The sequence below is a fragment of the Hippoglossus stenolepis genome, chromosome 15 (assembly GCF_022539355.2).
Source record: "Hippoglossus stenolepis isolate QCI-W04-F060 chromosome 15, HSTE1.2, whole genome shotgun sequence".
Taxonomy (NCBI): domain Eukaryota; kingdom Metazoa; phylum Chordata; class Actinopteri; order Pleuronectiformes; family Pleuronectidae; genus Hippoglossus; species Hippoglossus stenolepis.
The window spans coordinates 8370053-8397761 of record NC_061497.1 but is presented as its reverse complement, the minus strand read 5'-3'; the positions used below and the strand labels follow the sequence as shown (position 1 = coordinate 8397761).

At 41.7% G+C, this 27709-nt stretch overlaps 2 protein-coding genes across 15 annotated transcripts in view; both read right to left on the bottom strand.

The window, feature by feature from the left end:
* acaca (acetyl-CoA carboxylase alpha) overlaps nt 1-10187 on the bottom strand; it is a 34884-nt gene extending 24697 nt beyond the window's left edge. For 6 of the 14 annotated variants that reach the window (XM_035178415.2, XM_035178419.2, XM_035178416.2 and 3 more), the window contains exons 1-17: nt 9997-10186; nt 8315-8573; nt 6338-6485; nt 5818-5956; nt 5312-5503; nt 5111-5209; nt 4763-4869; nt 4549-4659; nt 4186-4395; nt 3917-4087; nt 2752-2913; nt 2368-2531; nt 2095-2245; nt 1754-1857; nt 1436-1663; nt 1190-1340; nt 931-1065 (exon numbers count right to left, since the gene is read on the bottom strand). In XM_035178415.2, the coding sequence (XP_035034306.1) occupies nt 931-1065; nt 1190-1340; nt 1436-1663; nt 1754-1857; nt 2095-2245; nt 2368-2531; nt 2752-2913; nt 3917-4087; nt 4186-4395; nt 4549-4659; nt 4763-4869; nt 5111-5209; nt 5312-5503; nt 5818-5956; nt 6338-6485; nt 8315-8544 (2502 nt within the window). In that variant the 5' untranslated portion in view covers nt 8545-8573; nt 9997-10186. Of the gene's footprint in view, nt 1-930; nt 1066-1189; nt 1341-1435; nt 1664-1753; nt 1858-2094; nt 2246-2367; nt 2532-2751; nt 2914-3916; nt 4088-4185; nt 4396-4548; nt 4660-4762; nt 4870-5110; nt 5210-5311; nt 5504-5817; nt 5957-6337; nt 6486-8314; nt 8574-9996 lie in introns of all 14 variants that reach the window. The other 8 variants (XM_035178418.2, XM_047343457.1, XM_035178425.2 and 5 more) reach the window with 3 other exon arrangements.
* Nucleotides 10188-16167: 5980 nt separating this feature from the next.
* LOC118121792 (T-box transcription factor TBX2b-like) lies at nt 16168-23299 on the bottom strand. The gene is made up of 7 exons (XM_035177930.2): nt 22622-23299; nt 21484-21751; nt 21171-21317; nt 20839-20915; nt 20596-20759; nt 18680-19221; nt 16168-18128 (listed from the first exon to the last, which is right to left on the bottom strand). Exons 1-7 carry the CDS (start codon nt 22987-22989, stop codon nt 17736-17738), a joined length of 1959 nt encoding a protein of 652 aa, XP_035033821.2. The 5' UTR covers nt 22990-23299; the 3' UTR covers nt 16168-17735.
* Between the last annotated feature and the right edge of the window lie 4410 nt (nt 23300-27709).

Sequence of the window (27709 nt, the reverse complement as noted above, 5' to 3'; positions counted from 1 at the left end):
ACCTGAATAATGAGACAAGATGTGATTTGTGAATCTCTACATGGTTTTTGCAGGTTTCAATAAGTTAAATTTAAGTCATTTTTAAGAACATTAAAAATGAAATTCCAGACCTATGTCAAGTACGACAGATATGAAGGAATATCTGAGTCCAAGAATTATCTACACTCCCCCATAACTGAAGATACGTTTAAGTAGCCTTGTAGAGAATAACCCTCAGCAGGAGTTATCCATAGTCTTTCCCAGGGCCAAGCCGAGTGTACTCAGATAAATTCCAAACAGGGGTGTTTGTAAACTAAGTTATCAAGTCCATGTTGGTCTTGTTTGCAGTTATAAGAATTTTAAAGTCCAATGGAAGTATCATTAAATGGACTTTAAGATAATGAACACCTACCTAAATGTTTACGTGACTATAAAATATGTTAATGTATTGAAGACTTTTGAGGCCTTAAATTCTGATAAAGGACTTTTTAAGACAGTGGAAAGCCTGCTGTACAAGGAGTACAAATAAAGTTGTTTATACTTCATTCCTCAAACGGCAGTAACCTCATCAGTAGTACAAATACACCAGAAGCGGGCTCCTTTTAAACTGTTAAGTCTGCATTTCCCTTCAGGCTACTGAGCCCTCGTCTTTCTTGGCAGCCTCTAGTTCTTGCCTCATTGATGTTTTGACTTCATTAAGTCGTAAACAAAAATGCTCACCCAAATAACCAAAATTCAAGGCTCAAAGAGTAAGTGAAGTGCAGTTCTTGAGAATGAAAATGCAGACCTCTGTCATTTAGACAGTTACTTTTCAGAGGGATCAGAAAGCGACACAGTGTCATAACTTGATATGGAAACTGTACTTTTGAACGAAACAAGACATAATGCACAACACGGTTGACTTGGTAGCTGGTATATGGAGCATCCCAGTTGTCATACTACGTGAAGTACCTGTTGCACTCTGCTCGGGTCATCCAGCTGCAGCTTGGCAATGACACAGCCGGGCTCCAGTGCTGCTCCAGCTCTCTTCACGTAGTGGATACAACCAGACTCTGCAGCTGTGAGAGTCATCACCATCTTCATCACCTGGAATTTAAAAGCATCAGCGTTTACATCTAAACCATCTATTAACAAACACAAAACAAATTTAAACTGATTCTGTCTTTCTTGTGGTCAACAGACACATGAGCGGGAACATGCTGTCCTGTACCTCTATCTCAACATAGCACTGGCCAGAGAAGACGTGTCCGCCGTCCTCAACTGTGTACTGAATGATTTTTCCTGCTGATGGAGAACGCAGCAGCGAAGGATCGTTCTCCTTTTCAAAAACGCAAGTCTTATTCCCAATTGTGATGCGATACCTACCAATAAAAAAAGGATTTTGCCAATAATTAATTTTTCATTCTACACTTAATTAGTAATAGAAATGTCATTGTCACAATTTTCTTTGTCTTACCTGTCAACCTCCTCCTTCATGTAGGTAGTGTAGCTGCTGCCATCATACGACAGCAAAAGACCTCCATCACTGAGCCGATGAACGTCAACCTCAGCTGAGGTGGCGTTCATGATGACCACGTAGGAGTTGGGAGACTGGCGTGTCACTGTCAGGACATACTTCAGGCCTTCATATATCAGCTCCACATCCACAGTATTGAGTAGCGTGTGTGCTGGCAGCACCTGGCCCCTGATCAGAGTAGTGTCACATATTTTATATTCAAAACACACCTCAAATTGCTGCTCCACACTGATGACTGTGACATGCCATGGGCATTACCTTTCAAGAGAATGTAGGAAATTGGACACGCTGTTCCTCAGATTTACATCTGCCACATGAAGAGCTCCACTCACGATTCCCAGCATGGTGTCAGGGCGCTCCGCCTGCACAAAACGTTCACTTTACTTCTCAGCCAGGAAAATATTTTACATTTAATCTTAAATTACAATGTCATGGTCACAGGAAGATGAGACACAAGGTCTTAGAAATCATCCCTGCACTTGAATGTAGTGCTGTGTCAGCACTGACATAATAATATGGATGAGTGTTTCAAACATGAGCTTTTGTTTTTTTATAGTTTTCTCACATCCAGTGGCCACAGCTGGAACATGTCGTCATACCTGCATCTTCTCTGAGATGAGCCTATCCAGCCAGCCAGTGTCAATGGTGTTGTGCTGGAAGCTTTCTGTCTCCAGAAGCTTAATGAGGTATTCCACTGTGGTCCTGAAGTCGCCTCTGATCGACAACTCCTTCAGAGCCACCACCATATTGCTTGAAAATAATTAAGACATAACCAAATTAGACAAAATATAAAAACATCTAATTTGAAAACTGCAAAGAAAAAGAATCCCATTATAAATAAATGGTGGGCTCTCTGACACGCGTGTACTCACGAGATGGCTTCTTCACGATTCTCCCCCCAGGAGAAGCAGTGTCCAAACTGGGAGTCAGCAAACTCGTGCAGACCCCCGGCAGCCGCTACACTGAAGTAGCCCCACACGTTCTTATTGCTGCGGAAATTCAGCTCTTGCACCGTTCCGGAGCTCGGCTTGAAACCCTGCGATCAGACACGGACACCACACTTCATCTTCCTCATAAGCTAAACCAAAAACAGCTAACTTGATATTTAGGCATGGGTAGCATTCTATTGATGTCATAACAATGGACTTTTATAATGGGTAAAACAGAACTATTAAATGTAAAATTGACAAAATAAAAAGGAAAGGAGAATCACCAGAAGAAACCATGGCGTTTAGCTACAAGTATTATATTCATACCTCGTCAGGGTTTTCACTAGTGATACGTGCTGCAATGACATGGCCCCGTGGGGAGGGGGCATTGGATAGACCCTCAAAGTCAATGAGACTGTCTCCCCAGGGCTGGACCCCATAAAGCATCCTGATGTCTTTGATCCGGTGAAGAGGAATACCCATGGCAATCTGACAGGAGAAAGTGGGATCAAAAACAAGTTTAAACTCATACAGAACACAGGCTCACAGGCCCTGAACTAACAGAGATTCTTTCCTGCATGCTTATCAAATTGTTGTCAGCATGTTTTTAAGTTTGCTAGACAACTGATAAGAAACATCTTGCAGACAGAACAAGTCCCATTGTTTCCTGTTAAAAGACAGCAGTGTGTGAGTGGGTGACACTCCCACTGTAACACCCAATCAGCTTGACTACACTGCATTCTCAGCAACACTGCCCTTCAGCCTCTCTGCCACTGACCTATTTACACACAATCCTAAACACTGCAGACCAGACCACATGACACGCTGCTGCTACCACTACTGGATCCCACTACACGAGTTCTGCACGTTGCCTCCCTCTTTTGCAGCCGGTTGCCTGGCGACATGGGACCGGTCTAGTGCAGAGCAGTGAAGGCGGTGAAGCGTGCTAACTTTGTCTGTCACAGACTCAAAAGCACGATGTGTAATGTAACACACTAGTCTGGACCTTTTCCTGAAATTTCCCAGAGGGGCTGTATGTGAGAGGGCAAATGTCTGTACATATTTCCAGAAATGTTCCTGCAAGCCCCCTCGTAGAATTCCTAGCTTCAGCTACGTTGATGATGTTTCTATCACATGACGGGTGCAACTGGAATAAAACAACATCTCAGGATGAAAAAGAGACGCCATATACGTAGAAGATGGACATAAGGATGTCAACTTTGAAGGACAACAGAGTTTGAGAGCTTTTGGTAACGTACTGTTAGAGAGAACACATGATTTCCACAGCAGAATTCATACATTACGTCCTGCCTCCTGCATGCTCTAACCAAGCACCACCCTTCGCCTCAATGTTCCCGACATTTCCCTGTTAATGTGAACTCATCTGACCTGGACAATCTCCTGCTGCTTTTTTCATATGTGAAAGGCAAACTCTGCCGAATGTCCATGTTCATGTCATGCAGTTCATTTCCGAAACTGGCTCGAGACTGACCTGCAGTTGAGCGGAAGGCAAGTTAACATCAGCGACCATCTCAGTACAGGGGTGTTCCACCTGCAGACGAGGGTTGAGCTCCAGGAAGTAGAAGCTGCCGTCCTGGCTGTAGAGGTACTCCACTGTACCTGCACTGACGTAACCCACCATCTTAGCCAGCTTCACAGCACACTGAGGGGAGAGGACAGGTCTGTTCATATCAAACTTGAAATTTGTTGGTGTTAGAGCTCCATCATTAGCATATATTTATTATGCTAAAGGGTTTATACATTTTCCATATCCTCAAACACATCAGAAGTGGCGATGGTAGCAGGAGCTTCCTCTATGATTTTCTGGTGTCGTCGCTGCACAGAACAGTCTCTACCAAACAGTGAAATGGCGTTGCCATACTGATCAGCCAAGATCTGGACCTCCAAGTGGCGGGCATGCTTGGCTAGCTGCATGACGAATATGGGCGATCCTGGGACTTCTGCCTGGACCTGGAGAACCAAAGAGACAGAAAATCCATGATGTTAAGAAATGCAAAAGATATCTTTTCAAAATCTTCTTACTCCCCCCCCCCCTGAATCCCAGCCTATACAATGTGTCAAGTCCTGCATGATGTTTTGAATCAAATGCTGGTTTTCACTTACCTGTCTGAAGAGGTTGGAGAAATCATCAGCAGTATTGACTTTACGGATTCCTTTTCCTCCACCGCCTTCTGAGGCCTTCACCATCAGAGGGTAGCCGACCTTCTCAGCAGCCTGGCAATTGAAAAACATTTTCAGCATACATGCCAGACTGTACTGTATAATAAAGCACATGCTACATTGATTTGGTATAATAAACGTCAGTTAGGTGACTTACTATCAGGCCATCCTCTACATCTTCGATGCAGCCAAGCTCATACACGTCTAGAGGAACATTGATGGTCTTCTTCTTTTGGTCCGACTCTGTCCATTCTACTGTCAGGCCTGAGAATAACAAAGAGGTGACACAATCAGCATACACGTTCTTACATGTCCATGACATTGTGTGATGCTAGTAACTATCTTTTATGAACTGTGCACCCACTATACATATTTGGGGTCTTGAGGGATGCATGAAGCATAGATTTTTTTAGAACAATATAAAAAACTATTTTCTTCATCCAATCTTATTATAAATAGTGTCAATAGAAGACTATTTTTAGACACCACTCAAACTTTGACCTACCTGTTCCACTCCAGGGCAGGGTTGGAATGCCAGCCGTCTGAGCGACGATAGAGGAGGCAATCTTGTCTCCTAAAGCCCACATAGCCTGACTTGGGGGACCTGAGGAAGGAGCAGAAAATGAATCCACATAAAGCATTTAATTAAATAAAATGACTTAAAGCTTAGGAGTCATAAAAAAAGAAAGTAGGAATGTTCTCTAACCCATGAAAGCGATGCCATTCTTGTGCAGCAGCTCTGGGAGTTTGGGGTTCTCTGATGCATGACCCCAACCAGCCCACACAGCCTGTACAGGTATGCGTTTTGCAATGTCCAGAATGAGCTCCACGTTGGCGTAGTTGTTGTTGTTAGTCCCTCCGGGCACCGGTACGTAATGATCTGCCATTTTGATGTACTCTATGGAAGACAGAAACACAAAAAATAAATTTATAAAAAGACTTTCAAATAAATGGTTAGTTGAACAATTAGTTTCCTGCCAGGTAGTATACACAATTCTGGAAGTATAAACCGATTCCTAATAAAGGGCATTAATGAAAAGAAATGATTGATACAGAGAACCTGCTTTTCTCAGAAGCATAGGCTTGCTGTAGTCACATAGGTAATGCAGTGCTAGGATGCACCGCCAAAGAGTTGAGACCTGAGACCTCGGCTGATTCTGGTACCATAGCTGTTACACTTACTCAGGTGATTTACATCACATTAAAGCTCACCTGCATTGGCCTTCAGGTCCTCTGGGGTCACCATGACAACAAAGCGGATCGCCCTTTCATTGCGAAACATCTCGTAGGCCCAGCGGCGGATGGAGCGCATGCATTTGACTGCTGCGATGCCATTGTTGGCGATAAGCACCTAGAGAAGCGAAATCAAAATACTCCATCAATCAGTCTAATTGAGTCACAGCATAAAAGTTATGGAGCATAAAACGTTCATGGAAATGCTTCTTGTCATTTTATGAAAATGAAACCACCATGTCTTTTGAATGTGGCGGCAGAAAAAGCTGAGGGTACATTTTAAATGATTTTAAGTACAATGAGACCTGGACTAGTAAATTAGTAGGAATTTAGCTGTTAGGTGTTCAGATAGATATCATCACTGTGTCTATATATACTGATAGTGCAATAGTCATTACATTTCATGGGTTTTGTTTTTGACTCCTTGTCAGCTTGAATGTGGCACAACTGGCTTAGCACTTTTAGCATGTCTTCCAGACTGGTATGTACAAATCATTACCTTCTCGATGACCTTGTTGCCGCCGAATCGGGTGACAAATTCAGCGGGGGAAGCCACGGTGAAGTCCCTCTGCAGATCAATACGCCGGCGATCTCTGCCTTGCTTCACAAGGTGCAGCCCTGACATGCTTGGTCTGTGTATGGAAATACTGAAGAATAACTAAATAACACCTCCAGGTTTAAAAGGACAGGGTGGGGGTAACTGTGCTAATGACAAGGAAATAACGTGTGCTCTGATGTTTAACCCTGAAAACCTTTTGTTTGCAAGATGGAACCCGTCTCGAGTTTTTGAGCAGCAGCTGGGCTATTATGCATTCTACATTCCATAGATAACAAGACACTGATATTACCTCATATTGATTTCAGACTATAAACTGGTTTTAAGAGCAGAAGATTGGACTACTGTCTCTTATCTTGAACTTCATGGCTTGTGGGGGATTTACAGCAGCAGTAGGAAAAAAAAGCCTGAAAATGAATTATGAAGGAATGGTGATGAGTTAACCGTTTTAGAAGTGTTAAAACATCAAAAGTGTGATTTATTTCAGGATAAAACAGTTTGTCATCGTGCTCCTAAAAGAACAACTGAAAGAACAAATCTGTCCACAACTCCTCAAACGTGCTTTCAGGCTGGAGCATGTGCTTCCAACCGGTCTTTAAATCAAGCTCCACCCCAGAGAGACCCATGGGGGAGTGGGTAACACTGGGGGAGGACTGTGACTTTTGACTGGAGGGTGTGGCAGCGCCTAGGCTCTTTTGGCTGGCTGGATTCTATGGCCTGATTCTGCATTATTGCATCACTGTTCGGGGTTACCGGCACGAGACAAATGAGCTCCTAGTGAATGGAGGGCTCCGATTTCAATCCAGCTGTGAAAGTGTAGACAGTTTGTTCTGGCCTATGCGTGAGGAGATGATGGGGGGGTGGGAGCACTTCCCATCCAGTATTTCCAGTTTTAAATCTGCAATCCAAATATCTTTGTGTTGAAACCCCCTCCTTGGCTCTCATCCCCTCTGTCCACGTAAATCTAACCACTCAAAACCAGACTGGACATAGAAACTGTCTGGACTCTATAGGGGATCCAGATGTTTATATAGTGCTAAGAAAATGCCAAAAGGTTAAGCTTTTCAGAAAAATCACATAAAGTGAGTCAGTGGGCAAAAACACCACTGTGCACATTACTGGTTGCATAATATAATGTACACTAGAAAACATGTAAAAAGACTGTTTTTTAACTTTTTCCCTACATCCGCATGACTTTATTTTAATCTCAAAGGTTGAGAGACAAATATTGTGCAATGCTTTTGAGAAAAAAGTAACTTTACAGTAAAAGGAGAGGTCCAAGAACCAGTGAAAGACCTGGGGGCTGGACGATGTAGTAAAGACCGCAGCTCTGTCCGTGCTGAATAGCTCCTTTCGACTAAGAATTTCTGTGTGTGAAGATTTTCCAACTTTCCCTCAAACTTGTGCCTGGACTGCAGGCTGACCTCGCAGATTCAGGGCACAGAGAAACCCTTTAGCAGTGTGCTGCTGGTGAAACCACATTTTTCACACATGCTGTAAAAAAAGAGGAACCCAGTGAAGGAGGAGCACAGAAATCCAGATTTACTCCAGGTCTAATAAGATAGCATTTGAAAATTCCCATACATGATGACCACAGAGTAAGAATAAAGTAATCATGGGCTGCCAACGGTTATGTCTTCGTGATATGTAAAAGTAAACCATAATTATGATAATTATAAGTAAAAAGGTTTAATAACGACAAACAAAAGTAAATAATCCAAACATAATTGAATTGCAACAGAGACTAATGAAAAATGTAAACCCTGAAGTACCTGTAATATTTCCAAAATGAATGAGATGTTTGAGCAGCTTCCTTAACATGATACAGTATTCAGTAGAAATGTTTTTGGCAGTAGTGTGTGGAAAAATAAACACTGACAGACCAGAGGTGCTGCAGACTAACCAGGGGTGGATTCTCACCTCAGATTGTTCACGGGGCCATCAATGTGGTCGAAGCCCATATCACAAGTGCTGTCCGAGCTCCCGGAGGACGGCGACAACGAGCGCGGCTCCTTCTCCTCCAGCTGCAGGTCCAGCTTCCCTTGGACCTCATCCTCCGAGTTCTCCTCCGACACCGACCCCACGATGAAGTGCGAGTGCAGCGCCGCTACAGCCGGGTTCTTCTTGGCAGCACTGTTCTGCTGTGCCATGGCTGGGCGACAGGAACAGGCTGCAAAAACTGACAAGAAGAAGAGCAGCGGGGGAGTTATAAAGGAGATTCAGAGTCCGAACAGTGACCTAAAGTGTAACACGCAAGACTCCCTCTGGGCTGGCATGGGATGATGTTTGCCATATTGCAAAAGTGGGTTCATAAACTCTGGTGTCTTCATGATGCCACCGACGTTGCAACACTTGCACCCGCACTGGGTGCATCAGTACATTGTGTGCAGAATCCCGGTTATTGAAGATACCCAAAATAATCATAGAAAAAAAAAAAATGTTTTAGATAGAAAGACACTTTTGATCCTGAAGGTAATTTGGCCATCAAGTTTCTGAAAACACACATTCAAGGCAAGAAAATCTTTTTTTGAATTACAGGAGGTAAAGGAAGTAAAAAAGTGAAAAAAGGCTGTGCAAATAGTCAACAAAGGCATAAGAGAATACTAAACTTTGTTGAATAAAAAACATATCTAAGACCAAAGCCAAACATATTTATCGAGTATAGATGTGTGTGTGTGTGTGTGTGTGTGTGTGTCTTGTTATGTCACATGTTTTTTTTATGATATGCAACAGTAGAAGATGAAGGTTTTCCTGTAAATTGATTATATAATAACAACAACACGTATATGTATCAGAATTGAAGAAGAAGAATGACACTTTGGCATGTGGTCATGATGCTGGTTGTACTGCTCCTAAATGCGTACGACCCCTGACGCATCAAACCCCCATTTGAGAATGAAAATGCAAATATGTTCACTCGCACTGATATCTGCAAATAGAGTGTGTTTACAACTCCGACACTTGAAGTGGAGGTGAATGAAAGCTAAAAGCACAGAGACACACTGCAAGCTGCAGGACTCGAGCACAGTGCGCACGTTATAAACAGGAGAGACGAACATCACTTGCTCTCGCGCTGAACCTCTCCAGGTTCCCCCGTTGAATAAACACGGGATGTCCCACACATGGTTAAGTAACAGCGAGCCTCCCACCTGTCAGACTCGGTGCAGGCACACCTTACCTAAAGGCAGCCGCTTGCGGGACCAGAAAAACAAGCCGAGCACCGCAGCCACAGCGAACGCGAGCCAGGGCAACATCGCAAGCCGGTGACGGCATTTAACAGACCAACCAACTTCCGTCGTAAACCGCGTTCTATCACCGACGGACCCGGCGGAATGTACAGTGGAGTCACAGGTACAGCGAGCTGACGCTACCTGTCAAGTCCCGGGGCTAGCTTAGCCGAGGCGCGCATGCTAATAACGCAGGTGTTAGCTAGCTTTCCGGCCAGTTGCTAATACAATTATTAAGCCACGGTACCGGCGCTAATAGAGTCCCGCGGACGGACAGCACCGCTGCCGGTACCGGTGTGTACTGTACCCCCCCCCCCCGCACGCCACAGAACCGCAGACACACACAGGTGGCGCGAGCCGAGACGAGCAACTCACCGGTGGAGATGAACCGACACGTAATCCTGACACAGTTGAGTCCAAGGGTCTGAGGAATTAACTGGGTCTGTCAGACATCTCCGATCCCAGTGCCGAGGAGGAGGAAAGTCACATCCCGATGAGGTCACAGCTCCATCAGACGCTAACAGCAGAGAGTGGGGTGATGTGACGCTGCGGCGGGTTACGCCTGGACAACGACCTCTGACCCCCGGCTTCCGCTATAGAACCACAGCCGCTAGAAGAGACTTCACACCACCAGTTTATATTACATTACATTACATTACATTACATTATATTATATTATATTACATATTATATTATATTATATTATACTACAATAAAATGTATTGGACTTTTATGTATTGTATAAAAACCATGTATGTATTGTGCCTTATGTAATGTAAAGTTCACATTGATGGCCGCTTTGTATTGTACATCCTATATATCATTGTTGTTGTTATTATTTTTTAATTAAATCATTATTTGTCTGTATTATTATTATAATTATTATTATAATGCTGCTTTGCCTGGAAGTAAATGCAAACTAGTTGCTAGCTAACTCTGGTTGCTTTTAATTCGACCAGTTTCCTGTCAAAGTAAACAATACAAAGGTCACATTTGAATCAATAGTATATAACATTATGACATATTTAAGTATAATTCAAAATGTTTGCAAATTACTCAAATGCTCTGCAGGGGGTCAAATATCTGGGGTTAGTTTAAATTATAATTATTATTACAGTTTTTATTGTTATTATTATTTCTCTAGCTCTTCCTCTAAAGTGGGCCACACAGTTTATAGCGATTTGAATGGCAGAGAAGACCCTGTTAGAAGATTTTGAAGCTTCCATGGCAGCATCTCTTTCTCTCGATCTAGTTTATCATAGATCTAGGACGGTCTCCTTGGAGAGAGCCAATGAGATTCCTAGAATATTTGTGGGGCGGGTTTGTCAGGGGGTTTGTCAGGGGGCGGGGACCTGAAAGAGGTGGTTCTTCCAGAAGCATGTGTACTGTGCTGTCTGCTGCAGAGGCGGTGGATGGAACCGGTGGACTAATCCTTCACGTGTGTTTCCACAGAGTACTGTTTGCAGTTGTGAACGCGCTTGTTTGCTCACACGATGTATAAACTATTCGACCGCAGTGAGATTTACTGAACCGTTTATATAATCGACAAGAAGAGGGGCAGCGCTCAGTTTGTCCAATACAGCAAATGTGTTCGTCAAAAAGAGAAACAGTGGAGGGTGATCAGCACTTGTGGACGTAAAACTTGAAAAGTGCCATCTATTGCAAAAAATAAAAGTTCATCCAAATGGAAAATTTCGATCTGTGTGTTTTTATTTCTCAACTATTTCTGCAGCCATGGGTAAACCAAACATTGCACCAAAATCAGTTGGTCACAAGTTCAAAGCAGCAGATATAATCCTGCTGGTTGAGGCTGAGGTCAAGGTCGTGTAGACAAATAACTAAAGTGTCGATGAACCATGATTTTGTGCAGCCATACATCGCCTGCAGAGGCGTCTCTCTCAAATCACCAACAATTAAGATAACAATGTAGATTCAGAGAAAACTTGCAGCTGTAAAAGGTGGAAAGCTGTGATTTGTATTTCTCAGAAAGATATCTAGACAATCTTCTTCTGAGACGTCTCGACATTCGTGGCTGTCAGAGTCAGTGCTGAAACCTGATCCTCGACTTAAACAATGCCACTTTGAAATATTGAGAGTGAGCCCTGCTCAAAAATGCAGCGTAGTTGTATTTCTGATCCACTAGATGGCCTCAGTGGCCTTTAGTTGGCATCTCTGAATGCAATTGGGGAATGGCAGATTAATCCCCCAGAACTGATCATAGTATGTATTCTATGGGTTGATATTGCATTATTAACTTAGTAAAGTAAAAAATATATATTTAACTTCCAGGCATTTTTCTCCTTTGTGTGTCTTAGCAGTGGTCACATGACAGTATTTCAATATTTCACGTGAATATTGTTTGTGCTAGCAACCTGTGAACTCTCCTTGCACACTGGACATCATCCCATATGAGCTACATAACTTCACATTATTAATGAATAGGTATTCAAGCCCTGACATGGTGTTTTACCATCAGTGGTGCCTTTGAATTTATATAATCTGACATCATCTTTCATTTTTAATTCACTTGGCCTGTGAGATAATAACAAGAAATAGCTTGCTGAAAGTCATTGGAAAGAGATCATTTGCAATGGTTTATGGGATGTGTAGTTCCTTCACTCTTAAAACAATTATATACAGTCTTGTACCTCTGCATTTTGCCCATTTTCCAATATTTTTTTCCTCCGAATCAAATGTTTTATGGTCACAATTCATATCACAGCTGTTCTGCCTGGTTCCAGGTGTAACACTCTTTTTTTACAGGGATTTTCTGGAACTTGTATTGAGAAAATGAATGGGAAATTTACACTCTATGGATGGATGGATGGATGGAGGTCTGATTTAATATGATAATTGTATGGTATCCAAAAGGGGACCATCTTTATGTGTGTTCATTGCATACTGAAAACAAAATGGTGAGCATCTACACACCACTATAACCCCCAGAAGACACACAAGTGCTATATTCATGGTCACACTGGCTTTAAGCTGACATCCCTGTTAAGTGAATTATTTATGTGATAAGTTACAGATGACTATCGCTTCTCTTTATGTTGACATTTGTATCCCAGCATTTACTTCCGAATAATTTAGAGCGTGCTGAACATTCCTCCAGTTTCCAGCAGTATTGCTTTGACACTTCGTCATGCAAGGATAATAAGAGGAATATCATCTGAGTTTTTCATGCCTCTCTCAATCCAAACACAGAGCTCTCCACATCTGCAGGTGGGACGTTTTCTGCTGACTCCAAAACTGTGCAATAGACCCAGTTCTTTCCATGTTAATAGACATGGACCAACCTTTACAGTCAAAGTAAAGTACACGTCAAATACATTTTTCCCAAAGATGGTCACACTTATCGGTGTTCAAGTGTTTATTTTCCCAGTAAGATTGATTTCAATGTGTGTGTGTTGGGGGGGGCTTATGAAACATCATGACAGCTCAGACTGACTCTCAATTGGTCAAGCTTACTTCATTATGACCTCACTACAGCTGCTCCAAGTCATGATCGCTACTGCCCAGAATCTGGCTTCAAATACGCAAGATGGCATCGTTCCTATCCCGGATATTTTGGCTCATCTCTGGACAGTGGTCAGGTCATACACTAAATATCCCAGAAATATTGTATATGGATAATATGAGTCATTAATAGATTTTAACCTCAAGTGTTTAGCAAGTAGTGAAAACTAAGTTAGCTGATTCAGAGTTGATGGAAATTATATGTTGTTTGGTTAGAAAAGTCAACAGAAGACAAACAATGTTTCAATTGGTTTTATTTATATTTGAATTATGACAATAATACAATAATAATAATAACAATACATAACCTGTCATCAGTTAGTTTTCATATTTAGTTGCTGATGATAAATGTAAAAATCACGACATTAGGCAACCATCTGTTTCGAAAACCTTGAAGATTTCACAGCATCTTTTGTGTAACAATGTCAATTTGAAGTTGTTCGCTTGTTTACAAATAATACAAAGATTTGTTGCAACCATTTTGAAACAAATGGATAAGTGGAGCTACAATCAGAAAGGATCCAATTTTTAAATATTATCGTTTATATTTGGTGTGATTTTAGGAAAAGCCATCAAGTGTCAGGCTAAAAGAACGACATTTAGGCTATTTTTACTGCTGTCAAATGTCAAAGGGTCATATTTTACCTAAACACTATGTAAGTGTTAACTGGCAAATTGTGGGACTGAGGACTAATAAAGGTGTTTTAAAGAGTTACAATTTTTTTTAAAAATTGTATTAAATAACATTATTATTATTTCAAATATAAATCAAATGTAGTTATCAAAATGACCTTCATGAGTTAGAGTAAAAAAAAGTATTTACTAAAATAAATGATTGTGAAAACTTCCTTCATCAGTTGGTGTTTCCATCGCCATAGCAACCAGATGCTAAGATTTGAGTTTGAAGCAGATTTTGATTGACAGTGACATTCCACCAATAACTCCGCGGAGGCTGTGACAACAGGACGAATCTGATTGGATACCTTTGACAGGAGACCTCTGATTGGCTGTTGTCCTTTTTGACTCTACCTTAAATACTGTTCAAGTTTAAAACAGTTTGTTATTGCACTCTGACCTTGTGTGAGGTAAGTCATGTCTCACTCTCGCTCTGTATTTATCCAGCATGTTAACCTATACAATTCAGGATCATATTTCAAGTTTGAAATGATGCTACTGTAAAATATGAAGCTGCTGCTGTTTCCTGCTGCTGTTAAATGTTGATAATGTGCTGGTTTCTGTGCTGGTTGTTTATTCAATGCATTTATTCAAATGGGATAAACCCCTTGAGTTGCACCAACTCGTTTTCAAGAGGGTGGTAGCTTTCATGACAAATGTTTGAATATTGTTGACAGCCTGTTTTGTGTTTTCTGCTGCTTATATTGATTCCTGTGGTATTCTTGTCATTTTCTGTTGCTATTTAAATAAATGAGTGATACGTGATAGCGTGATGCTAACTCTAACTACAGTATTTAAGGCAAAGTCAAAAAGACAACAGCTATCACTGCCAATCAAATTCAGATTCAAATTCAAATCAAAGCATCTGGTTGCTATGGTGACTGATGATGGAAGTTCTCTCTCTCTCTCTCTCACACTCTCTTAGAGTACTGCAGCAGTAGATAGAGGCTCTGGGGGAGAACTTTTTGGCCACGTTATTTGTTTTTGGGCCTAAATATTATCAAGGAAACAGAACAACACTAGTCCTGATTAACTTCCTGTCTGGCATGGCTAAACTGTCCACATGGAAGAGCAGGAAGAACCAGATGTTGGGTGAAGGCTAGACAGATGTGGTGAAGTGTTTTAAAGGTTTGGTAGCAGCTCACCTGAGAGTAGAACACGCCTTCTACACCCTGCCCAGTAACCTGGAAGCTTTCAAGTCTCAGTGAGGCATCAGACTATGTTCACTGGAGGAGGAAGGTTCACTGGTCCTTCATTTTTAACTGAGTGTAGTGTGTGTGTGTGTGTGTGTGTGTGTGTGTGTGTGTGTGTGTGTGTGTGTGTGTGTGTGTGTGTGTGTGTGTGTGTGTGTGTGTGTGTGTGTGTGTGTGTGTGTGTGTTTGTGAGACAGAAATGTTGTTTTTATATAAATGATCTAATTGAAGTGTTTTTATAATGTTTTGCTGTTGTGATTATTTCTGTGTCTCTCTCTCTCTCTCTGTGTGTGTCTCTCTCTCTGTGTCAATTATTTTATCTTGAATCTCTGTCAATAGATCCATTTCACCTAAATCTTAAACACTATTTCATGTTGTCACCTGCAGACAAACGTCATTTGCTTCCAAGATCCAGACGAGAGCAGAAGCTTCTTGAGAGAACGAATCCTCGACAACCACCAACCGACAAGAAGTCAAGGAAGTTGAGAATAAGGCTCTCAAAGATGGAAACTCGTCTCTGAAGGAGCAGGTGGAGCAGCTGCAGGACCAGCTGAGAGACAAAGATGGTCTCATAAAAAGGGACTAAGAAACGGCGTGCTCGCTGCAAGGCCTACATGGACTGCCTGGTTGAGCTCTCCCCTCTCCCCTCTCCCTCTCCCCTTCTTACCTCACCCACTCCCCACTCATCCCTTCCCCCTGCCTACCCTTCATCAACCTCCCAGTCCCAACTCTCTCTCTCATATACATAGTGTATATGTTTATATATATATATAAGGCATGTAAAAATTGCAAGCAATGTCAATTAGATAAACCATATATCATATCATTCAGTAAATATAATTGTGCATCATACCTGTGTGTGTCTCTCTGAATATAGGTACAGGATTCTTTAATTACTGCTGTATTATAGTATCAAAATGATTACATCAGAACAATGATCATTAGCTTCATATTTGTCTTTTCTTTACATTTGACTGCCAGTGCCTGTGAAGAGAAACAATGAAGGAGGAGAAGAAGACAGAAGAAATGATGCACTGCACGTCTAAAAGCAAAATCAACACAGAAAATAAAGGACAGAATATACAGATTTAAATTGTCTGTTAAATAAAACATTTAGGAGCAACCGTTGATAAGTAACAGTTTTATTTACAGTGTTCAGTGTTATTAAGGATTTACCTTTATTTTACTCTTATAGCAGGTGATGACAATCCGGAGTCTCAGAACAGTTTTGAACACAGTCCACTTGTACAGTGCATGTACTTCTTCTCTTTTCAGGTGCATCCATGACAATGCAATGTTGGTTGAGTTCGCTTGTGTGGAGAATAAATCAAAAGTGTTTTGGGAGCCAAATTATGCAACAATATTATTATGTTTGTGGTCATGAGGCAGCAGAAAGAAAGATTTCTGACAACAGACACCCACATTTTAACTTCAACAACACTATACACGTACGTGTGTGAAGACAATTACATTACATGTGAACAGTGTCTTCTAAAATTTTGAAACACACACACACACACGCACACACGCGCTTTAGCCAGATAACTTGTCAGACAACCTGCAAGATGACCTTTATTGTAGACATTTTTCTGTAAGTGCTCGTAAAAAAAAAAACCTGCGTTGAAATTGGCAGGTTGAACTGTGATCATGTTCATTGTTCAGTCTCAAAAGGCTTGGATCAGTCGTGTTTCAAACAGAATCTGACAATCGTATATAGAAGAAAACAATTTGAATAATTCCTTGAAGCACATTATTGTTCTTTTATAGTTTAGGATGCCAAAATTATTTCCGATATGCATCTTTCATTTTTTAACAGATTCTTTAACTTCCCATAACTGATTGATCTAGGTGGGGTCAATTTATCATGTAACTCCAAAAATTCGAGGCTCTAAAGCACAACAGAGTCAATGATGGCAGACAAAGTCTTTACTGTTAAAATAAGGCAAACAAATCAGGCAACAGTGCCAAAAGGGCGGCAAACAGTCAGGAGCAGGAAGACTTGGGAGCTTGGCAATGAGCACGAAGACAATCGGACAACTGGTGAGTGGAAACACGGAGATGCAGTATGTATACAGAGGTCACAGGTGGTTAGGTGGATGGGAACAGGTGTGTGCAGGGGCGGGATTTCCAGCAAGGGGTAATCTGGCAGAGGGGCGTGGCTATGTCTGAAATTTGCTTGAGCAAGTGACATCTAGGTTAAAAATAAGCATTGTTCAAAAGCAAGGGAAAGCTGTGTCCTCTCTTTCACATTTATATTATCATGAAAACTGACCCACCTCTATCTCTATCCACCCTTCAGCCATTCGCCTACTGTACGCGACATGATTGCTACAGCTATAGGAGTAATTCATGTATATTGTAAAAAACCAACTCCGAAGATCAAGAAGACGCATGAAACCCTGGCTGTCCAAATCCTTCTTCTGAGGCTGTCAAGGTGGAAAAACTCAGGCATGGTGTTGAATGCTCATTTTGCTCATAAAATGTGTTATTATCTATTAAAAAAAAACATGTGGATGTGTTAACAAGGTCAAAATCGTGGTTTTCATTGTAGCTTTCATTGAACTTCAAGTAAGTTTAATCTATTATATAATAAGATGTTATAAAGCAGCAACACATACAGGTCATTATTATGTGCAACTTCATAAACTATTCTCTGTGTTTTTGTCAGTGAAATCTTCATTAAAGTCCATCACGTGTAAAATGAAAAACAAGTGATAAAATACTTTTTTAGGGAGTATGTGGTTTATCAATAACCAGATTATATACGTTCTGCAGTTCATCCATTGAACCCTTAACAGTGGTTTTATGTGCAGGAGTCCTCTGCTTAGCCGTGGTTTTGTGGCTGTGATTGTTGCACAGTTGACCTGACTGTCTGCTGTTTGACTTGGACAGCTCCGACAATGAGTTCGAGCCTCCAGATGATCTGTCCGCAAACAGGCTTTGGCTCGAAGTGGCAGAGGTCGGGATTGGATAGGGGCTGAAACGCAACCAAGGCGACCGGGAGCTGCGGAAACAGTGGTTTCTGGTAGAAGTGTGCAGAGCCGGGTTGATCACTGCCGGGGCGGCCATGTAGTGGTACGGGTACGACAGCAATCCTCCAAACGGTGACAGTGAGAGTCCCTGTATGAAAGAATACAATTAGACCTTTGGTGACTTGCAACGCAGCAACAAACTTGATCTCCCTACGTGAGCCTTTTCTGCCCAAACTAAATTAGTTACAGTAGTTGCCTAAAGTACCTGTAGTATAACCTATAGCCGCTGCACGTTCACGCTATCAGGCACTCTCGGCTTTGCTCGTTATATTTTTGTCAAAGTAACTTCTTCAACAACTCTTGGATCATTTCTTTCTCTACTGAATGAGAGCAAATACTTAAACATATTATTTTCCAAGCTTTTTTTTAGAGTATTCCAGTTGACAATTTTTCTGATTCGAGAATTTTTTTCTGATTCCAATATTCTCTCTAACAGTTCCCAAAAATAATTTCAACTCAAAAGTCTGAATGAAAACACAAAGATCTGAAGATGACCCTGGTTGATGACGACATGGTTTCTGCTGTTCAGTACAATGTAAGAGGAGAAACTGCTTTTCATAATTCAGGTGTACTCATCCTATAGGGAGCAAACAAACGTATGGTATCTATTATGTGTAGAGTTAGAGTGCAGAATCGTACCTGAGATGCCAGCATGTGCTGTGACAGGTGGTACATGAAGGGAGATGGAGAGGAGATGCTCTGAGGAGGCAGGCCTCCGTTTTCTAGTTCATTTAGTCCAGACAAAGAGGAAAATAGATGTCCCATACCCGCAGCGGGGAAACTCTCTGGTTTCCCTGACAACTGTCCCGGATGAAACAACAAGGGTGCCCCGAGCTTAAGAAACTGTTGGCCGTGTGCACCTGCAAAATCCAAAGTCTGAAGGGGACCGTCGCTGAGGGATGATGACGGACTCACAGGCACGACCCCGTCTTCGGTATCACTCAGGTGCTTTTTTGAAGACTCCATCTCCACGCAGTACATCTCATCTGAGGTTCCAAACGCTGCTCTTTCTTTTGTTGCGTCCTGATTGTCGTTACTCTTGCTGAGAGCCGACCTGTTCCGCAGTAGCTCCTCGCCTCTCAGACTCAGAGTAGGAGTATGTTCATCCCTGGAGCAGCTGGCTTCTGCAGTGTCCTCGTGTTGGAGCTCAATATCTGAATCACCTCCAGTGTTGTTCTCGTCTGCAGGGAAATAACATGCTTCATTTTAAATATGTATACATTTTCAATTAAAAAGCAGCACTGTCCTGCTTAAGTTCGTATAACATTAGGTCACAGTGGTGACAGAGGTGATGGATTTTTCAGAAATGAACTCCGGAGGACCAGACTTTCTCCAGAGCTTGCCTTTAACACACGAACAACCAGGCAGGAGATTCTCTACTCAGACACATTCACAACCACACTGAAATCTCCGGAGTGTTCAGGTGAGGGGTCGTGCAGCTGACAGAGGCACGTATCGTAATAATTCTGCTGCGTAGATCACATGTTTCTTTGTTTTTTTACAGCACAAAGACACCGGAGTTGTCTCTAATCACCAAAAGCTCTTTCGACATCTTTGTCGATGTCTTCTATGTGTATGGCACCGTTTTTCTATCCTGAGATATTTGTATTATTTTGGTTTTTGTTCAGTTTTGCGTCTGTCTCGTGTTAGAAACGTCAACACACCCACTCGCTCATCGTGAATCCTGCCGAGGATCTCCTGCTGTGAAGTTTTTACAGGGGAGCCAGACGGAGAAAGTCCGCAGAAGCTTAGGAGGCTCTTACTCGGATATTACTGCCCCTCTGACGAATGTCCGGAGGAGTTTGGTACATGTCTGAGAGCAGCTTAAGACTGAATCATCATCAAATCATATAGTAAAACCTGTACATCTCCTACTAAGTTAAAATAACTTCTGTGAAATGGACTAAGAGATAAATGGATGGATGAATATATAACAAAATAAATGAAGAGAAAAACACAACAATCTTGAAAATCCAGGTTGAATCATACTAAAATAGTTTATAAGTAATACATATATATATATTTTTTTTATTTGTTAATTTCTTCCATCGCTGATCAAAACACATTGACCGAAAGATGTTTGTTTTAATCAAAGTGAAGCATACATGCAACACATGCTTACACACAATTTAATTTACATTTTTATTATCTGAAATTAAAATTTTCCGCATTCCCGTTTGAGATTAATTTAGATAAAGGAATCAAATTGTCACAAATTATGTTTTTAATGCGCATATGGTAAATTAAAATGGTGCGTTTCATTGATTTTTCTATCACACTAAATGTTGTTGCTGAAAACAATTTCTTATATTAATTCAATTAAAAAAATATTAAATTAAACCCACCTACCATCCCCCCCCCAGTGTTTTTATGTACACCCCTTGAATATTAAATTTATTTATTAAAATGTAACATTGCAAATTGTTTGTGAAGCATAATATTACAGTGTCATTTAAAATATATTGAAGCAACACATTCCAATAAAGTCATTTGGGATCACAGACACGCTGCTATTCAGGCTTAAGAATGTGATTAAATACTGTAGGTTCACCCACCGAAGCAGGTTGGGGTGGACATCAGGGGGCTGCTCACCAGCTCCAGAGGGGAACAGAAGGGCTCACTGGTACAGGGCGGCTCACACGAGTCCTCGGAATCGGCACTGTCCCGGTCCACTTTGCTTTGGCTCTCATGCAGCAAAGACACGTTCAGCTGATTATTCCTGCGGAGTACACAAGTCTATGTTAAATTGGGCCTCGTATGCAGGTGCTGTATGTGCTTTGTGGTGGCAAAGCAATCACCTCTTTTCTCGCTTCCCATTCCCAGTGGCTCGGAACCCTTTGGCAAAGGGGTTATGGTCGATTTTCAGCTGCGTAATCTCATGGAGAAAAAGACGACGCTGAAAGTTAGTCATTGCAAAAACAAGCTGACAGATTGAGTGAAGCATTAGTATCCACATATGTGAAGCCAGTGAAGGCCCATTTTCCCAATGTGCTCCAAAGGACTCTTGACTCGTGTGTTCTGACCGCGTGCAACAATAGATCAGGTCGGCTGTGACTGTGTGCGGGCGTGCGTGTGAAGGGGCAGGGAGGGAAAGGATGGTGGGAGGACATGGGGGAGGGCGGGGGTTTACCTTTTCATTCTGATAGGCAGTGACAGCGATGAACTCTGTCTCAGGGAAAGCATAAGTCCGGAAGGTGCTGTAGGGAAGCTTCATTATGTCGTTGGCCCTGACGATGTGAAACCTGAGCTGGTATTTATGCATGGAGTTCAAAATTGTCTGAAAAGTCAAAGACACGAGACACATGATTCAAATTATTATAGGTTAGTGATATAATGCCGGAAAAAATAGGGGAACAAGCTAATCAACATTGAGAGTTCTACTAGAATAAAAGTCCCATAAGCCGCAGCAATTCAAATTTCAATTAGTAGGCCATGCAACTTACAAATCCGTGCTTATCCGAAATATTATTGGTGAGTTTGAGTTTATGGAAAGCGACGGGCTTGCTCATCCACTGCTCCCCTTTGGACGGGCTGTCTGGGTGGATGTACATGCGCTTTGGCATCTCTGGGTCGGCCTTCCCGGCCACCGTCCAGTGGGAGTTGTGGAACTTGTAGCGGCAGTCGTCGACGGCGATGATGTCCATCAGCAGGATGTACTTGGCTGCTTCGTCGAGCCCCTGCACCCTCACTTTGAAAGGCGGGAACATCCTCCTGGGGGCAGAGAATCAACCATGAAACTGATGGGTTGTGTTGGAAATAATTGTGGCTTTGTGTAATTTGGGATTTATCATAAATCCTATTGTAGAAAGTGGAGGATTTAAGAGGCCGGATCAGAGGGAAATTTAACATTGCACCTTAACGTTTTTCACTATTCCTATATATGTTTTGTATCATGTGCCCTTTAAAATAAGTCTTACAGGTTTTATTTTGGAGATAATGGCAAGAAATCTGATCCCACAGCACAATGATTTAAACAAAATATGCGTCGACTAGATTGGTCAAAAAGTGTTATAAATAAAAAATGTCATATTAGTCCATATCAATAGTTATCACGATAAATCATTGATGAGTAATACATTATTTTTGTTCCTGAGTGAAGGCCGATAATGACAAACACTTGATAAACAGCTAAATATTCTACAAATCAGAGGTGGAGTATTAAAAGCAGTTATGTATCGTATCTCATCAATGTGCTTGCACAATGTCAAGAAATATATTTCTACTGATCTTTTGTGTTTTTATAGAAATGACAATTTGTTATTGGTGCGATTTTACCATCACCCTGCCAGGGACTGCAGATGAAAACTAGCCTGGATAAATCTGGCACATTTACATGTTGAACTTGAGTGTGCATGTCAATTAATGTGCATTGTCCCTTTTAAATATATATACATTAGGATAATTTAACCTTTGCTGTATTGCTATTGATGAAAACTATATTGGGATAATTATTGGTATATCATTTATCGAGCAGCCCCAGTGGTGATGACACTTTTGAACGTAGAAATAAAAAATCTAACTTCAAGGTCCCATTGTGGCACTTTCTCTGGATTGAATGAACAGGGGGTTTGCTGAGCCTACCTTCCTGACTTCGTAATGACCATCTCAGTTCCCATTTTGTGAAATTCATTCCATAGACAGTTCGAATCCAGAGTGACGCTCGGGTCATCATCCGGCGCCGCCGCCGCCTCTGGCTGCAGGCTCGTCGTGGACCGCGGGTGGAGGCTCGGATGCTGGCGGCGCAGAGCCGCGCGCAGCCCCGCGTCAGAGGCAGCCTGCTCCGGGACGGGCTCGGGCAGAGAGGACACGTCGGGGAAAGCCAGCGCGGTGAAAAAGGAGGGCTGGGCGGCGGTCAGGAAGGCTGACAGGGGCAAGGCACCACCGGGTCGACGAGCTTGGAAAGGATTGTACGCCATTGCAGCCCGCTGGTTGTCAACTGGATCTCTCATCGGGGCATCCGATCAGACAGGTGGTCATGGTCAGGTCTCAGCCCCACTTGCTGCTGCTGCTGCTGCTGCTGCGGAGCGCACGCGTCTAAATCCAAAGTGCTTTAGGAGTTTCTGAGTTTTGCATGGTAAAGAGGTGATGAGAGGAAAGATACTGGAGCAAAAGCAAGAATAATCCTCAACATATTCGCTGGTACGACCGAGGAGAGGGATGCGCACTTTGGAACCTTGTGCCAAGCTGCAGGGAGTGCGCACAGAGAGAGAGGAAACGGGATGGTGTTCACTCTGTCACACTTCGGTCCATCCCGGCACATGCACGGACACACACTGAAGCAACGAAGTTTCCCTCATCAGCTCTTTCCTCTCTTTTTTTTTCAATTTCAGAGGCGCTGGGCGTGGTTTGCAGCGCTCAGGCTAGAGGGCGACAGAGGGATTTGAGGATCAGGTGGGGACAGGGCGCGCAAGTAGTCTAATAGCACAGCATGAATGAATGAACTGGTGACCACCCTGCGACACTTGTCAACATGTTGACGTTCTGACCCACGAGAAGCTTCCAGTATGTCTCCAGGCTACACCATGAGCTCTAATGGGCGGGGGGGCCACATCTATAGCTATACCTTGATTGTCTTTTTCTACATCTGTAAGGTTAAGTGACTGCATCTGTAAGTTTTAGAGACAGATTCTGCACGGACGGACCCGCACCAACCAAACACTCAAAACCACAAGTCTGCAGGACCACATTTTATCCGGATGGCACACACGGCCACACGCGTGCACGCACCTGACGCACCCACGCCCAGGGTGAAAACAACATCTTTGCGACTCCTAACAAATATATCTGAAGTAATTTCGTTTATTTATAACGTTTTATATAGCTAACAATACACACATTAATTGCCACTGTACCACAACGTTATAAATGTAATACATATAAGCCAATTTCATTTTTCATTCATTTATAACATCAGGCTTCCAATATAATTAATTATTAGCGATCACTGTGCCCCAACAGTAGACATATTGATATATATTATTATTATTATAAGTATTTCATTTACGATTTTTTTGGTTTTCAATACAGGCAACAATCTAGATTTTTAGCCTATCTTTTTATAACTTTTTCAAATTTTTGTTATTATTATTATTAGGTGATAATCCTATATATGATCATAATTTACCCCCTAATTTTAAGAAAATTGGATTGGATTGTTGAATTTACTATAATCGAAATAATAAAAAACAGCCTGATTCCACTTACATTTAGAGAAACTGACATAATTTGAAACTGTGTAGTAAATATATACAAAACATTTAAATATATATATATATATATAGGCCTATACGTGTGTTCGATGAGGTGAGCGCGCAGGGGCGTGTTAATTGAGGCGGATTTGGCGCCGCTTTGCTGGCGTCCCACAAAGAGCCGAGGGGGCTCTCCAACCTGTCACTTCACATTTGAGCAACTCTCCAAATCCTCATGTTGCCTGTTCCACTTTTCCTCCCGGTGCAGCCGACGAGCCACGCTGCTGTGGGCTCTGCGGACCAGGGGAGAGAGAGACTTTATCAATAATGAACGGTGCACATCCACGAATGCACAGGATGGAGCAGCAGACATGGAGAAAAGTCATGGACAAATAACCCCCGTTTTTTGCAGTGGATTATTATTACAAAAAAATCTCCCTTATTGTTATAGACCATGAGATTATTCATTAAACTGGAGTTGGTGAAATGTGCAAGGTTTTTCAATGTTTAATTAACTGTTAATTAGAGTAAAATATTATTATTTTAGAATAAAATAATAAACACATACAATTTAAATTCTACAAAAGTTTGAGTTTTCTTAATCAGAGTTGAATTAAAAACATATATTTTTATAAAAAAGATAAGTGTTTGTAAAACCTCCACATCTTTCATTTCCTGATTGCATTTTGGAATAACTGCAAAATATGAGAAAACATGCTATTTTTTATTTTCTTGTAACTTTCCTTTTCTCTTTATTATTTTAAAATAAGATGGGATATGTCTATGACCCAATGTGACATTTACCAAACAAATTTATTTTCCTTTAATTGAACTGGAAATCCGTATAGAATGGTAATAAACAGGAAAATCGTGGCACACATGTGTGACTTTGTACATGAATGGAAAGTCAGAGTTTAGGGTTTAATTTAAACTCTGACTTTACAGCTATAGTACATAAACATCTGGGTGTTTTTTCTGGTTCATGAAACTGAAACAGAGAATCACAGATGCATTGGATGCAAAGTCTGAGCTCCACTGTGGCTTTAGCTCTCTCCACCCTCTCGCACTCTCGCATTCTGAATTATAAACCATATTACATTATTAAGCTAATTATAAATTATTAGATGTTTATTGTTATCTTTTTAATTTAGCTTTGCACCGTTAAGATGGATTTTTATTTTCTTTGTGTGGACTGTAATGTAATGTAATCAGTGATGTAATTTACTTGCAATGTTTCCAAATGAGAAATGAGTGTGTAAATAAAGCACTATACGCTGCTATACAGATACATTATCAATTAAATCCATCTCTTAGACTTGCTCCACTAGCTCTTGCAGTGCTGTATATATGTATATATGTATATATAAACAGCTTTAAGTGATATAAAATATGAACAAATACTGTAAATACTGTATTAGAAACATGGGATAAATCAGGTAATACAGGCGCAAACAGCTGAAAGGTTTGTGATCTGGAACCCTCAGGACAGGAAGTGATCTAAGTTCTCACATAAAGATGAACGCTTCCCAAGATAGTGAAGGGTAATAAGTTGTAATCAGAGCCGTAGGACATGAACAGAGAAGCATGATTGGGGAGAAGAACAAGGGCGAGCATCAGTGTATTTCTCTTCCCCTCCTTTTCTTTGCACGCATGAGGTTGCCATGTGGCTGCTCTTTAAGGTTTGGGGTCAGAGAGGAGAGTGACAGTGATGGTTGGGTCTGCTTTTCCTCAATCAGCGCTATAATATGAGATATAATGTGACACACTCCACCATTTGTTTCCCTCTCCTACAGACAGCACGAGAGAAGATGCAGAACAGGAAGGAGACGATCAATGTGAGTGATGGTGCATGAATTTCACCTCTCTGGTCACACCTGGGACAAATGCAGAAGAATGTTGGGCCACTGAGGGTTCCTGACAGGTCATGCAGAGGACAAGCAAGCAAGTACATGTGAAGGTTGTCCATGACAAGGAGGAAGAAGAAGAAGAGGACAGGAAGCTGATTCTCTGGATTTAAGGCGGTGCAGAGAGTCTGTTAGGACCCGGCTCCTCAAGCGTGCTCTTGGCTCTGTGGTATCCTGTTTTTTAACCCTGACATCATATTGGTAATTTAATAGACACAACATATGGATCTGTTTATCTTGCCTGTGAGATGTAGATGCTGGGATTGTCCTTGCTCGGAAACAAGGAGGCGGAGACACCACAAAAAGGGTGAACTCAATCCACGAGGATACATTTCCTGCAGGCATATCTAACCGTGTCTTTTCAATAATACATATGACAGATGATTCGACATGTGTGTGGAAACATGGGAATGTCCACACTTTATTTCAGCAGCTTTTTCTGCAATTTCCATTCAACTTTTCTACTATCTTTTATTCCCAGACATTGCACTTTCATGCATTCAGCATGTATACAATGAGGCTACAAACAAATAATTTATTATTTACATTAAAAGGCAACGGAGAAACTCTCTCTCTGAAGATTTATCGTAGAATGACATCACGACAAATGCATGGTTAATTAAACTATGTTTTCTTAACATACAGGGGGACATAAACTATAAGGAGTAAAAACAGAACTTGTCCATGACAGACATATTGTAACATGATAGGGGCATTTCCTTTCCCTGTACCCGTCCTAAATGTCCATCTCAGATTTATCACCATGAGATAAATGTCTTCATGGACATCTTTAAATCTCCCTTCCCATTGGTCAAAAAAACCCCACCAACACCCACTAACATCTGGCTATTGTCGGCGATGGGAATGGATTCCTGCTTCAGGCACTGGTTGACGACGTGTTGGTTTCCGGTGAGCTTGTGACATTAAACATGATGGTGGGGGAAAACTCCTCGGCTGGCAATGCCAATCACCTTTTTAGCGGCTTTACCTGCATTTAAAAAACATGCATACACCCACAAATTTTGGTGTGATAACAGTATTACTCTTGTTCTTTAAGTCTCGTTTATAGAATTGGCCTTCAATTCTAGTCATTTAAACCACATTACATACAGATACAACACTACATGCAATAAATGTAATGTAAATAACTGCAGTAAATACAGAAAATACAACAAAGTATGAGACTGACGTGCTATTTTGTGTTGACTCCGTTTGCCCTGCTGTTTTTAGGATGTAGGTGTTTCCCGTTTTCCCACCAACTAAACGCCTGAGCATCAATCTACAATCAACTCATCCAGCCTGCTGCGGTACATAAAGAGCGGTTCATGCCACAACATCACCGTCTGTGTGCTGAGGCTATTGGATCTGGATTCTGACGGCTTGAGCCCTCGCCTATCCCGACTTCTGGAATCAGTCAACCTGCTCCCATTCTACATCCTTTCTGCAAGTTTTACAATAAATCCCTTAAAACTTTGCCCACCTCTCTCTCTCTGTGTTCTGCCTTCAAGTCCAGCCGATTCATAAGGCCCGGTTTCACACACACCCAAATATTTTAGAGGCGAACCTTCGCTTCTGTG